This window comes from Bombus pyrosoma, linkage group LG11 (genome assembly GCF_014825855.1).
Source record: "Bombus pyrosoma isolate SC7728 linkage group LG11, ASM1482585v1, whole genome shotgun sequence".
Classification (NCBI taxonomy): Eukaryota; Metazoa; Arthropoda; class Insecta; order Hymenoptera; family Apidae; genus Bombus; species Bombus pyrosoma.
In genome coordinates this window covers 2139218-2154186 of record NC_057780.1, presented here as the reverse complement: position 1 = coordinate 2154186, position 14969 = coordinate 2139218, and the positions used below count along the sequence as shown (strand labels likewise).

The 14969-nt window shown below is 41.5% G+C and overlaps 2 protein-coding genes across 11 annotated transcripts in view; one reads left to right on the top strand and one right to left on the bottom strand.

Annotated features, from left to right (window-relative positions):
* The window catches only part of LOC122573035 (syntaxin-1A), a 32515-nt gene extending 21197 nt beyond the window's left edge, over positions 1-11318 (bottom strand). For 2 of the 8 annotated variants that reach the window (XR_006318645.1, XM_043738927.1), the window contains exons 1-4: positions 11060-11311; positions 6942-7028; positions 3852-3951; positions 127-201 (exon numbers count right to left, since the gene is read on the bottom strand). Coding sequence is in view for 5 of the 8 variants with exons in the window: in XM_043738927.1 (XP_043594862.1) it covers positions 127-201; positions 3852-3951; positions 6942-7028; positions 11060-11092 (295 nt within the window). In the remaining 3 variants the exon portion in view is untranslated. Of the gene's footprint in view, positions 1-126; positions 202-3851; positions 3952-6941; positions 7029-11059 lie in introns of all 8 variants that reach the window. The other 6 variants (XR_006318646.1, XM_043738926.1, XR_006318644.1 and 3 more) reach the window with 4 other exon arrangements.
* Positions 11319-11966: 648 nt separating this feature from the next.
* On the top strand, positions 11967-14924 carry LOC122573042 (GTP-binding nuclear protein Ran). 3 transcript variants are annotated; one of them, XM_043738942.1, is made up of 3 exons: positions 11967-12120; positions 12674-13157; positions 13377-14924. In XM_043738942.1, exons 2-3 carry the CDS (start codon positions 12717-12719, stop codon positions 13590-13592), a joined length of 657 nt encoding a protein of 218 aa, XP_043594877.1. In that variant the 5' UTR covers positions 11967-12120; positions 12674-12716; the 3' UTR covers positions 13593-14924. The 3 variants fall into 3 exon arrangements, with proteins under 3 accessions (XP_043594877.1, XP_043594878.1, XP_043594876.1); XM_043738943.1 differs by having other exon boundaries at positions 12086-12327; XM_043738941.1 differs by having other exon boundaries at positions 12087-12416.
* Positions 14925-14969: the final 45 nt, after the last annotated feature.

Here is a 14969-nt window from a genome sequence, read left to right as displayed (position 1 = left end):
GTACGTATATAGTTGTAGACATACTTTCAAAGTAAATCTCGCAATTGGATGAATTAACGTTATTCGATATTTGTACAAAGACTTGCATTTACTTCGTCACGCATCTATCTAGGATCTGTCTCTTACCCTTCAGCTTAGCTCTGACTTTATTGGCCGTTTTCTTGATATCGGACATCAGGTCTTCCAATTCCATTTTAACCTCTGCAATGAAAAAACAAAAACTTGATTCATTCTGTTATCTACGGAGCTTGCCATCGTTCAACCACGTTACACGATACGTCCCTTTCCATGAATTCACAAGCGACTCGCCAACGGCCCATAATTCTTCTTTCGACGCGTAAAAGTATCCATTCGAGATAGCTCGAAAGTATCGAAACCAGATAGTCTACGTTTTTTTCGAGCTTTCTCGCGGCGAATGCCTGAGTTTCGGTTACGTTTACGTTCGAAGTTAATTGCCTGAACGAGAGAACGCGACAGATGGCGACTCCTTAGGACCCGAAACGGGGCAAAGCAAAAATGCAACGACACGATTCCACTCGATCGGTATTTCCTGCTGTCATCGGCAAAGTCTTTTCCACCTGACCCGGTTGTCACCGGATACTCCCTGTAACCCCTTTCTCATCCCTGTTCGTCGTTCATCGACAGGGTTACCCGATCAATTCCACCAACCGCACGGAACCGTATCGCCAATTATCGCGCGTTTATTAAAACGTACCATACCCATGTCGTGTCGCGTTCGTACTATACATCCGTACACCTACTATACACCTACGTGGTCTGCGTATCTATCTATATGTCGGAGACGAAAGGACATCGGGGCCTTTCTTTTGGAATTTTTGGGAAGATTCCCAATACTTTAACCTAGACTCTTTATTACAGCTGTACTTAAATAACGAAACTTAGAAGTAGTTGTTTACGATTTAATCCGATTATGTTTGCCCGAGATTTATGACAGTAGGCTTGGGCTCCAAGTGACACAACTGGCCGCTAAACGTAGGCCACGGTCACGGGATGGACGTTTTTACCTAACAGTGGTACGGAGTAGTTGTATAGCTCTGCTTAAAAATATAGTTGTAGCGGCACACGTGGACAAATCAAGCCAGCCACGTGTGGTTTTGCCTCGTTGTATCAATATCGTGGAACACACGAATATTGTACTAATAATCGAACTCGCCGCTACGTGGAACCGTCTAACAAAGGCGATTGGAATTTTATCGACCAGTATAATATAAACGAGCGCGATCGTAAGGAGAGGAGAGTTTCGTCGCTCGCAGTCGCATGCGATCTCATCAGCCAGTTACACACCACACCGTCTTTACGATGAGTTAATACCGAGCGTCCTAGCGAACATTCTTTGACTCGAGGGGTATAGAGAGGCAAAGAGAAAAGCATATAAGTGCAGTTCCACTTGGAATGATTTAGTTGGTTGAGTTCTACTTGTACTGTGGACAAGTACGTTGAGTTACACTTAAATTCTGGACAAGTAAGTTGAGTTCGACTTAGACTTTGGAGGAAAGCGCATTTGCCATCCCATTGACCGTGGATTCGTTATCGAACTTAAGATCATTGTCATTGGCATCTCGAGTATCTAATCACCACGGTTACTCGTCAAATTCTGTAACAATCATATTTGTACCAGTAAATATCGTCTCTATTGTATAACAACAATGGCTGATCCAAACAAAGACTCGTTACACGCCCCCAACCCTAATGAGAACTCGACATATACATATAAGTATCTACTGATACTAGTTAAAAAGCGAGGCTGGAGCCTAGAGACGTGGTCGAACGACGCACAGAGAAGAAAGGAAAACATCTCGACCGATCGAATTTGAATTCGACGTTGAATTGGATTCCGCTGGTATGGTCGCCGGTTGTGCACGCGTTCTCATAGGTGACGCGACGAGCGCGCGCATTCTCCTGCGTCGAGGGTGCTCGATGGAATTGGGTTAATACGGGGTGGAAACGTGCCAGACCTACTTCCAAAGCCTCTCGAGAACTCGGCACGCCCGGGAGACACGGGACGCTCGAATTCGATCGAATGGCGCGCGCGTTTCCTGTTCCAGAAAGATTTCCTCCTTTCCTCTTCCCTTTCTCGCCTTCTTTCTTTTCTCTCGAAGAAACGACGATATCGATCTCTCGGACGCTTCCGATTTCGGCAAACTCGTGCGTGACCCGGCATTCTCGTCCGCGATTTATCAAACACGTTTCCATATGGAACGCACGCTTCCGCTACGAATTGTACGTATCGAGCGTAACGAGCAGCACAGCGAACGATAAAATCGAACTACCGCTCCTCTTCGTCAACCAGCATTCAGCGACCTATTTATTCCAACGAATCCGTTCTATCGGGACACGCGACGGACGATCTTCGATACGACAACCTTTCGATAACAAGCGCTTCTCGCGATCGTGGCACACCGCTCATGTAACCGACAGCTAGAAAATCGACTCGATGCTATCTAAAGCCAATCTAAATCGCGCTTTGATCGTATTCGCGTTCCTTCGGCAAACGAAGCCATCTGTGACCGTTTTAGGACGGTGCTGACGCTGTTTCACATCTCCTCGACCGTGATCAAGCATCGTACGAGCACGTGGGAAGAAATAGATCGATAGCGATAGCCGCGATGAGAAAACCGTCGTCGCTTTCGTTTTTCGTTTCGAAACGAGATACGCGTTTGAACGAGGAGCAAGAGAGCTCGATCGATCTTTTTGCTAGAACGCTTCCAAGTCAGCCGATGTCAGACGTAAAAGTAAGTACGTGTGTGCAGTGGTGCACTCGTGGTGCATCGATCGGGTCGTCCTCTCCAGTTTCTCGCGACGAACAACGTCACTCGACTTGGTCGTTCACGGTGTTCATCTCCGTTCTTCGTGAATCATCGCGCGCGCACATTCGCGTCTCTATCCTTCGGTCCTCCTCCTGGCCTCGTTGTTCCGGCTATTTCCCCGATGCTTCGACTCCTAACCTACAGTTGTAAAATAGCTCGCGTACATTGGACAAATCGTTTCAACGATCGATAGGGATTTTCTCGTATATATCAAGGGGTCTAGCGAAATCGAAAGATCAGTTCTCCGCTGCTTCGGTGTATCGACGTAGGGGCTCGCTCTTTATATCCGAAAATTATAATAATACAAGGAGACACGAGTCGCATTCTCATTTTGTCGATTATATCCATCCTCGGACGTAGGAGGACATAATCCTGCTATTTATATCGCTTCCTATATACAATACATATATGTAGATCCGAAGAGGGATCAGCCGCATTCAGCAAACATTCCAGCCGGAACGATCGGATCGAACTGATCGGTTTGCCGAATAACCGGAACGCCGGTAATCGAGCATCGTTAAAGAACAGTAAAATAAGAAAAAGTATTAGCAAGCAACGAATCTCTAATTACGAGTGCCGAGTGGACAGTTAAGATAGCAACGAGGTTAAGACCAATCGTATTGGACGCTTCTAACGATCTTTGCGGTTCTAGCGTTCCGTTCTTTTTGCCTGTCGTCTTTCCTTGTCTGCTTCGCTGGCTTTCTTTATTACCGGTCCAATTCCGTTCGTTCCTTTGCTCGTCTAACCACCATTTCCGAAACACTGGACGAACGACGTACAATCCTTCCCGTTCGACTCGTACACGTTTTTCCATACTCGTTGCAACGCAGCTATTTTCTGCGAATTGTTTATCAGCCGGAATCAAATAGATTTGATCCTACGGAAAATTGGCCGTCTGCGTTCTACAAACAGCGATCAAACGTATCCAACGATGGAACAATTTTGATTTGGATCTCTCGCGCGATGGTTTGCGCGATCGATGCACGGGACGGATAAGAATAAGGAGAGACCGTTGGAACTCACTTTCGTCGGTTTGTGGTGCCGATAAGATGGCACTATGTTTTTTCTTCACATCCTCTACGTTCGTCTGGATCCTGTCTATCATTTCGCGGATCTCCTCCACCTATGGAAAAATTAGAAGACGTTAAACCACGTAGCGGTGTCGATAAAGATCGAAGAAGATAGAGAAACGAAGGAAAGAAAACAAATAGAAAAAGAGAGAAATGGGGAAGAATACATTGAAAAATATGAACTATCGATCGTGAGTTATACGACGAGAAAGAAGAACGGAAAATAATCCAGCAAGGAAGGAAAAGTATGCAATGGATGGTGAACTCGTTTGAACAATATGTAGTTTTCACAGGCATCGTATTACGAAGGCAAATCCACAGAACTTAAACAGCAAATCGGTTAGTAGCTACTTTGTCGTAACATACGTGAATAACAAAACGTTTAACATCGGTCGATAAGATCGTTGAAAGTTGTAGGGCCGCGGTTGTCCAGTAGGAGGAAAGGCAGATTTAACTGATTTTATTTTCAAAACGATAAAAGACGACATGTGGTTGATACGTCGTTTCTACGGTAACGATTCGCACCGATGTTTCACCTTTATTAAAATTGTCTCTTCCCACGCGCTGTAGAATAAAAAAGATCGGATACCGAAACAAGCGGTCAGAGTTAATACGAGCCCACGCAAATAGCAACGAACGCAAATGTCAAGGATCCTATTTGCACTGATTTCCTACATCGAATTGCCGGTAATGCGTAGGTGCGTGGTATCGAGTCGCGTTGAATTCTGATCGTTCGTATTTTTCCATTTTACGTTTCTCAAACAACGTTTGTTCCGGTGTGATGATTCGCATCGAGTATCGACGTACGCCACCCTTTATTATTATTATTATTACGATACCTACGTGAACTCCAGTAAGAAACGTTAGACTATAAAAGATCTGTAGCACGAATAAAAGAGGAAATTGTCATGCAAACGACTAGCAAGCACGGTTTATCAGCGAAGCTATTCTTAAAGCTATCTTTCAGAAAGCCGTTAGCTTCCAATAAACAACTTTCCTTGGTTGCGTGATTTCGCTGAAATATTTTACGGCCGGTGTCATAAACACCGAGTCCGAGAAACTATTTAACACTTTACCGACCGATCAACAGCAAACGCACGTCCGACCGGCATCGTCTCAGGCGCAGATTCTCCCTGGCGCCGGCTCTGTTTCGATTTAGACTCTCCAATACCACTCTTTTTGTTCATCAACGGTACGTTTTCAAATCGGTATAAAACTGTGGCAGCTTACAAAGCAACTGTGCCAGGTATCTTAGTACTAAATAACAAATTACTGCTCGAATAATGAGAAAGATTGTCGGCAACGAGAAGCCGATTAATAGCCTATCGATTGGTAAACGTCGGTGACAAAGAACCGATTAATCAGCTATCGGTCGGTAAAGTGTTAATTTTGCAAAAAGAGTTGGCCACGCGAGGTCGGTCCACACGGTCGATCAAGTCGCGACCCTCGAGCTACAAGAAAATCCCCTTACGTCTACCAATTTCCCCTAACAACTCTAACCCTCGCCAAAGCGCATACAAAATGTACGAAATTCTCCGCAAACAGGAAACGCAGAGGTGCAGCCTCCGACGAATACGGAACGTACACGCGGCAACGTAAAAATCAACCACTGCAAAACTAACCTCTGTGATTGAATCGAACACGCATCCAACAATCCCTTCAGATCCATATATGTATATTCCATGTTTTAACAAAAGTCCCGTCGATTTGATGTAGCGGATAATTATATTCTTTGTTCACCGCGCTTTCACTCATTTTCACGTTCGTATCTTTTGCTATTTGCCATGAGATATGCTGTAAATGATTCTATTGTTTTGGCAAGTAAGTAATTGCGGATGTTGCCACTAGGTGGTAATGATAAAGTCCGCGATCATTTAGTTTCCAACCAATACAAAACATATTCGCATTTTGCTATCCTAACCAATTCATCTTCAATTTTTTCGATAGAATTTAAGTTAAAAAAAGGATACTGTACTACCGTTCATTCTTTCGCATAATTGAAACAAATTTACAAATTTGTATCCTTGCATGATTATAAAATTCTCTGATCGATTAATCATTTTCTTGATACTTCAGATTAATTGTCGCGTTTCCTGTGAAATCAGTGGGTGTTCTAACATTTATGAACGGGGGTGTACGAGTAACGCGACCCAATGAGAAAATCGCACAGCGAACAACATACAGACAGAACGGATGCGAATACGGGGGTTGAAATATTTGATACATTTTGTACGCGATAGGTGACGCGATATGGCCATTCGGCTCGGAGTCGTCTCGACCTAATTCTCCAATATCGAGACGAAACCATCCGAACAGAAATTTTCTTGCGTTTCGATATCGACGTGAGCTCGTTTGTCGACGACTGGTCGCGTCTCCTTTGTAACTGCGTTCCCTCGTTCATCGACGAATCAATGGAACCGCGTCAAATAGAAATACCGATCGTTCGTCGCCTTCCTGCGCTTGCTATACGTAAACCACTTTTCATACGCATACCGCAGTTGATAAATTTCGTTCCATCGCTTATCGCGATTCCGTCGAAATAAACACGCGAACGCGACAACGATACTTCGATCTCCGAGTCCGACGACGAATTGTTTTAACTGGTCAAGTTACGTACAGATGGTTTGCGTATCAATGCGAAAATTCGACCGCCGTTCGCGACTTTGAAAAGAATAATTCCACCCGATCGCTCAACAGACGGAATCCGATCGTCTGGACAACAGGAATCGATAGATTTGATCATAGCCGATCTTAACGTTCACGCGAACTTTCGATCTGCCGCTTAATCGCCCTCGATCGCGTACGTATAATACGCTTTGTGTGTTTGTCTCGCGGTTGTGTGAAATAATTCGAAGAGGGAGATAGAAGATAGAGGGCGGGGCGAATAGACGAGATCGGTCGGAGAATAGATCGAGGAAACGAAAAAGAAAGAAAAAGGGAAGAAAGCATGTTTTTCTTGGCGATGAGATACCATGCTGGGAAATAGAGTTTCTTTCGAAACGAGACTTGACGTCCGCAGTCGTATAGATTATTATATACTTACCTCCGCGAAAAATTCGGTCATAAAATCATCTGGCCCGCCAACGTTGACGGAAACATCGTCCGCCACGTCATCGTCGTCCGACTGGGCCTGAAACAAATCAACAAAGTATTCGTTAATAGTCGGTTTGGTTTTTGCACTGGCGTGCATCGAACGCGCCATCAGCATCCATCATCCAGTCAGCATCTTTCGGATTACGTTGTTTTCAATTCGTGTACATACTAGCGATCGATCGGTTGATACATATTTCAGCCGCTTATTCGCCAAATCGGTTAACACTTTACCGACTGCTAGCGGTTCAACAGCATACGCACGTCCGACCGGCAGCTCAGGCGCAGATTCTCCCTGACGCCGGCTCTGTTTCGCTTTAGACTCTCCAATACCGTTATTTTCGTTCATCGCGAACGATAAGTTTTTCAAAATGGTGTAAAACTGTGGCAGGTTACGAAGCAACGCAACTGACGCAACCGAGCAAGGTAGCTTAGTACTAAATAACGAATTACTGCTCGAATAATGAGAAAGATTATCGGCGACGAGAAACCGATTAATGGGCTATCGGTCGGTAAGCGTCGGCGACGAAAATCCGATTAATCGGCTATCGGTTGGTAAAGTGTTAACCGCAGAAAATAAAAAGCAGACCAAGTCGATGAAATTATAAAAGACTAGCTAAAATTTAATTTAGCGATTCTAGATTCACCGTCGTTTGTAATAGAGATCGATATGGTAAACGGTATTTGGAGAAACATTTGTAGGAAGTGTTTCTCCACCGTTGGGTCGAGCAAGACGCAATCGTGAAGTGAAAATCAAGCTGCGCTAATCCGACTTGAGTCGCATCTACGCTCATCGTTCGCTTCCTTAACCGTTCGAATGGCAGAGGTGTTTGAAAAAACAGGGTAGAAAAATGTTAACCATTATTAACCTCTCATCATATTTGTTATTTTATGAAATACACCTATATTATTACATGTGCGTACTATTAAGTTTATAAATGTTTCGAGTTTTGTTCAATAAAAATTATTGAGAAGATAACGATAAAGTACAAGATACCATCAGTCGCTCGTAGCGTTCAAATGTACTGGGGCTTTTCGACACAAAATCTAAACAGCGCGATCGCGCTGCTTGCGACTCAAACGGTTAAAAGCGGAAGCGTGTAATAAGATATAGTCTGTGTCCATCTGGAGGAAATGTAGCTTCCGACGGTGAAGGAATTATATAAATCGATTGAATAGTTTCTGAGATTACCTCGGGCATACACATATACCTACGTAGAGGCTTTCTCTATTTACAATATTACTATAGATAAAAGTATCAGTCGACTGCTTTAGCACAAAGACGTGCAAAATTTCCAAAAATCGAATTAAACGTTTTAACCTGTGAACGGCTCATTTTCGAAAGACCGATTCGCGAATGTAAAGTGAACGCGATGTCAACCAACGACAAGTTGCCGCCGAAGAACAGTTCGTGGTGTGTGGATCCGCGTCGACGAATTAGCATCGAAGACACGATCGTGAGAAAGGACGTGAAAGACCAGTCACATCGATGCATCGATACTGTGTATTTTACTCGCGACCCATGCGATACTCATTATTCCGTTCCAATTAACAAATTGTTATATGTGTTGCATTTCGTATCGAATAATACGATACCTTTATTCCACTAACAAACTGAACGTCCGATAATTATATCGTCAGTCCAATACGATCGATACTCTCAAAGCTTCGTTGTATTTTCAAACACGTGCCAAACAATGTCTAAACACGAATCAAACGGAAAATCTCATCTCCGTACTGGTTCTCGTCACACACCCTGTATCTCATCCTCGTTCAAATCATCGAACTGGTCTAACCTTACTTTGGCTGTTCGCGATCGGCATATTTTTCTACCGCCACTACCGAACAATAAACATTTACAGTTTGAAAATAAATGTTGAATGCCGCCACTATGGCGACATCCGACTTTGATGGCAAATTTTAAATGCCGCCACAGTGGCGACATCCGGCTATAAAGGGTTAATCGTCTCCACGCGAATATATTTTTATATTCCAGCTATTGTACGTTTTCATCGATCTCTCCTCCTTAACTCTTTGTTCGTACCTCCTTCGTTTATCTACAGCCTAACTAATAAATGCAGACCTGGCAAAATTTGTCGCGAGACATAGTTCACTGAATTTCAAATTGTTTAAATGCGACTAATAAAATATGAAACTATCGATATTGTCATATTCTAAAGGATGTGTTAAGTATGTAATGAATGTGAATCTAATTGTTCAAACTACGGTATCAGACAGAGATATTAAAATAGGAATTACAAACAAGTTTTAAATCTTGTAAAAAAAGGTTCCATAATGTATTTACGTATAATATTTACAAATATCACTAATATGTTCCTATTATAATTCTCACATTTCGCCCTCCGCCCAAGAAAGATTTCTATATCCGTCACTGTTTCGAAGTCCTACTCGAGATTATATCAAGATGTCGAGATTATAGCGCGATACATTATATAAAACGCGAAAACGAAAAAGTAGGCCGTCCTTTCTCGATTCTTTCTTTTCGAAACTCTAATAACCGATTTTTGGATAATACCTTAACGATCTCGAACAAGTTCTACTGCTGTTGCTTTTTCATTCGGCATAACCTATGCAGACGCAACAAGCGCATGTTCGTGTCATCCCTTTTTAACAAATATTACGATATACATACATACATACATCTTATTTACTTCTTACTTTTTTTATGCGGCTTTTCACTTTGACTACTATTTTCAGTTGTATCAAAAAATAAAGAGAACTCGATTAGAAGTCGAGCGTACGATTCGCCGATTTCCAAGCGTTTCGATCGTGAACGCATTCTCGTACGAAAATCCAGGCCGTTGAAGAAGAAAGAATTAGAACACAACGCAATGTCTAACGCAGCTAGGCACGCTAAACAAACTACACATATACTATCTACGTAACGCGACAAACGATCGAGAAATAATTTTCAACACGAATGATTTGTTCCTTGCACGGTATTGGACAATACGCGCGACAACCGCGTGTAATTAACATCTCAAGAAAAAAACGACAGATAACAAAGCAAGTTGATTCTCACGATTGGCCAGAATATATGCAAGGGAGGGGGGAGAGTGTGGGGATGAGGGTGATTGTTCGTAGGGCAATTGTTTATCGTAATTAGAAACCACTGATTTCTTTCTTTCTAAAGTCAAACGAAAGAAGAAAAGTAGGAAAACGATCGCCGAATGTAACCGATGGGCTCAGGTACGCCCAAATACATATGTAGCAGGTTCTCATGAGTATTAGTCGGCGCCTCTGAGTCATCGACACCGACACCTCTATTCCTACGTACGATCGGTCACCTCCCAATGAAACTATAAAAATACTCGTCAATACCCGGAACATTGTATACTGTATCACAATGTTCGAACGTCATCCGGGAGAATGAATCTTCCGTTTGAAAGTGACTGCCTGAATGTACTTGTACCGGCATCGAGAACTCTGTCATCGTTATGAAATAAACGATGACGAAAAACATATATTGGCAAACACCTGTCAGTCACAGGAGGCATTGGTCTCTCTCTTTCTCTCCCTCTTTTCTGAACTCTCACGCTCGCTCACTCGCTCGCTCTCTGTTCAACTACCGAATGGTTGACAGTCAAGTAGACATCTCGGAAACGCCTTCTTTCCATTTTACCAGTAAACGAGCATCGATTCGTTTGACGATTGGTGTTTTTAAAGGAAATATTTGAAGTCGTCGAATGAAACGACGATGTACTATATTACACGTATAAATACATATACATATATATATATATATTATATATATGTATATATTATAAGCGCATATGTGTCGCGAGAGAATATCGTTTCTTCGAACGTCACAAAATACGAACGATGCAGAGAGTCAGAGTAACAGAATTACAAACAGACACTAGCAAAACTGAGATTTGCAGGAGTAAGAGAGAGAGAGAGAGAGCGCGCATGAATTAGAGAAAACTAGAGAGAAAACCACAGAAAAAAGGAAGGTAGAAGGAAGGAAAAAGTAGACGGGCAAGTTGTCGTCGACCGTTCGGCGATTCGGCTCGATTTCGAAAAAAATATAGCTAGTTTTTGAAAACTCACCGCAACGAGGGCTGCTAATCTATCCTTGGTCATGGCGAGGGTGGCAAAGTGTTGCGAGTCAGCGGGTGTACGGAACGATGAGACTAGCGACTAATCCCATTCACGATTTTATCCATGTACTATGAGCACGACCACTAAAAACTAAAGGAAACGGACGCACTAGCGGCGAGAGACACGATCGTAAAATCGATACACTCGCGAACTCGGCTGCTTCTGCAGTGCCGTCCGTTCTGTTGCGCATGCGCCGCTGACGTCAACTATACTCAGGACCGAATCTAGACCTCGACGTAGCCCCACCTTCGTCATTTTCCCCCTCTACTTCCTTTACCATTTATTTACCCTAAGAATTTTCCTTTCCATGCTGATCTATATGTCCATCACATATACAGCCTCCAACATAAAATTCAGAATTTTTTCGATTTCTTCTTTCGCTAATTTATCGATATATGTTTGAATCTGTCGCCTTCGTACGTAAATATTCTTCGAAGTCTGTAATACTCTGTTTTGTCAAATGAAACGAAAAAAGCGAGTGAATCTCCGTTATCAAAGCAATCATAAAAATATCAGACACTTTGATACGACAAACGCGAATCTTACGATCTACGTTTCGATGTATTATATATTTCTATGGAAAAGGAAGAAAGAAAACGAAAACGAAAGAAAATCATTGGGAAAAAGATGGAAGGTTAAAGTGGACGTGTGCATTCAAATTTAACCGCCTAACGTGCGCCAATGCATCCTTCCACGTATACGCATACGTATACGTACTAATTCTCCCGTTAAAAACTGAAATTCTTCGATACCGGCTCGGTGTGGCGCGCATAAAATAGATGTCGCTGACTTACGTCATTTTCTACTTATAATTTTTAAAAAAACCACCGATTTACATATTATTTTAATAATTTAGACGAAAAAATATTCCAATTTAATTTTTTCATAGCGTATCGATTAGATATATTCGTTACATTGAATGATATTCTACTTAGCGAATGATGAAAATGCGGACCCCTGTCGTCGACTCGAAGGAACGCCATTGTGAGCCGTAACGACTGTGTTGCAGGGTAAATTTTATCGGTCATTTTCACGTACACGTTACTTGCCGGGAAATTTTGTACAAATATTCTTCGATTTTCATAGATTCATAATAAATCTATCGACGGTTTGTTCAATTCTTTGCGATTTCTATCAAAATTACGTGTAGTCGCGTGACAAGATTAACGCGAAAGCTTGTGTTACAACGAGAGGCGCCATTCTTTTAGCGGAACGTGGTAAATTTTGTACATCGAGCGCGGGACGTTAACGATAAACCGGCCTTGCAATTTACTAGAAAAGATACGACAAAGTAGTATTTTGATAGGTGTGTTCATGTTATAATCGAGATATAACATATTATTTTTAAATAATTACGAATATAGTGAAAAAACAGACACGTCGATCACGTTTTCGATGCGTGATTTTCGATCTAGTATCTTCCAGCAACTTCCAAGTGTCGGACTATTCTAATTTTCTGTTGTGTATCTATAATAACCTAATCGATAATACATTTCTCTTTTGCATTCGGTTTTACTTTCATCTAGCTGATCAATTTTTTATATATAAATGTTACTTTTTCAGATCTCTTTTTGTCACATCAACAGTTTGTGGTCTAACAATCGGTATGGCACAAATGGCACAAAATGTTGAGATTCCAACTTTCAAATGTGTACTAGTAGGTGACGGTGGTACTGGAAAAACGACGTTCGTCAAGCGGCACTTGACCGGTGAATTCGAAAAAAAATATGTCGCAACATTAGGTGTCGAGGTACATCCTCTGATCTTTCACACGAACCGTGGTCCGATTCGTTTCAATGTTTGGGATACAGCTGGTCAAGAAAAGTTTGGTGGTCTGAGAGATGGATATTACATTCAAGGACAGTGTGCTGTCATCATGTTTGACGTTACGTCAAGAGTAACGTACAAAAACGTACCTAATTGGCATAGAGATTTGGTTCGTGTTTGTGAGAATATACCTATAGTTCTATGTGGGAATAAAGTTGACATTAAGGATAGGAAAGTAAAAGCCAAGAGCATCGTCTTTCATAGGAAGAAGAATCTACAGGTAATAGCATGTCCAAAGCATATAGTATATTTGTAGTTAGATTTTACAAGTCTTTTCTTTCTTCTCGTTTCTTGCAGTATGTAATGCGCCAAATATCTTTCTAGTTTGACTTATCTTAAGCTATACACATTCTTCTAATCTAACTTACCTTTAAATATAGGAACTGTCGACATAATACACATTTAATCGAAATAACGATTTTCTCCATGTTTGCTTTAGTACTACGACATCAGTGCAAAGAGCAACTACAATTTTGAGAAACCTTTCTTATGGTTGGGACGTAAGCTGATCGGTGATGCAAATCTTGAATTTGTCGCGATGCCAGCTCTCCTTCCTCCGGAAGTTACAATGGATCCACAATGGCAGCAACAGATAGAGAAAGATCTTAAGGAAGCACAAGAGACAGCGCTACCAGAAGATGATGAAGATCTTTAGTTTGCCACGTCGTGTGTATAATACGAATAGGGGCAAACCATATACGTACACGTGCATACTAAGTACGTTACGTACTTGTGCCTCTCTATAAGTCAGAGATTCTTTCTTGGATAGAATTAATGGGTACGATTACTTCCGTTTCATATTTAACTGTCATACGATGATAAAAATATTTCGACGATTCGCGTTTCTTGAGTTTTGTCTTAAAGGTTAGATGATACCAGGAATTGAACATTGCGTTTCCACGCATGTTATGATTTGCGTGCGTGAATTAGGCACGAGGTCTAATTCCATACAAGTCAGTTTCAAAATACGATTTGACCGATACACATTGACCCAATGAAACTTTACGTATCATAGATTACAGTACAGTCGTTCTTTCCTTTATTTACGTATAATTGATATGAGTATGCGTGAGTACACGTATGTTGTGTGAAACGATGTATTTAGTATAATGAATGCATAACTTGTTGATCAACCGAATTGTCGATTTGCTTTAAGGCATAGTGTCAAAGCTGTCGGATTTCTGTTGCTAACTTTATAATGTCGTATGCCGAAACATTGTACGTGAATTGCCTGTGGCGAAATGAATGAACGGGCTGCTTCGTAAAGCAAAAATGTGAAAAATTAATTCTGTAAGAAAGAATCTTTCGATACAGTCGATGCGCTAATATTAAAAACAACTGTTTACACATGCGTCTGCATATGCTTACGCGCGTACACACTCATGTGTACACATACACACACACGAAATTTGAGAAATTCTCAAAGTAGTTCAATCTTTACAAATAAATGACATAATCTTTTCTGCTATCTTGCATATGTACACACAGAATCATCCAACGAACATAAATGAAGAAGGAAAAGAAAGCATTAGGCGTGCAGTGCCCGCAGTCGTTTTTACGAGTAATATACGATTCTCAAACACAGCGTTGTATTTTGAAATAATATTCCGATTGGAGCGAAGTACAGTTTGTAGTCAGTTGCGCCTGTCCAGGATAATGAGGACTATTTACTATTTTTATTAGCGAAGGTGAATGTACCATTTGTTCAACTTAAATTATATAAACAGTGTTTTTTTCTTTCTATACAAATACGTTCGTTTCGTTATGGAGAGACAAAGCGTTGCACACGGTCCTTTCCCTAATTCCTTTATTTTATTGCCAATTGAATGCACCAAGTAATGTATACAAAAACACCATAGCACAACTATGGTTAAGAAATAACAGATTTAAGAGGAGAACGAAATGTTTCGTATTGGTGTCTCATCTGTTGTTTGAAACAACTTGTACCGTTGATGTATTGGACTCAATAAATCATCGTTGAACTGTTTTTTCAAAGTTAAGACATTTTCAAATCGTTTAAAGTACTTACGTT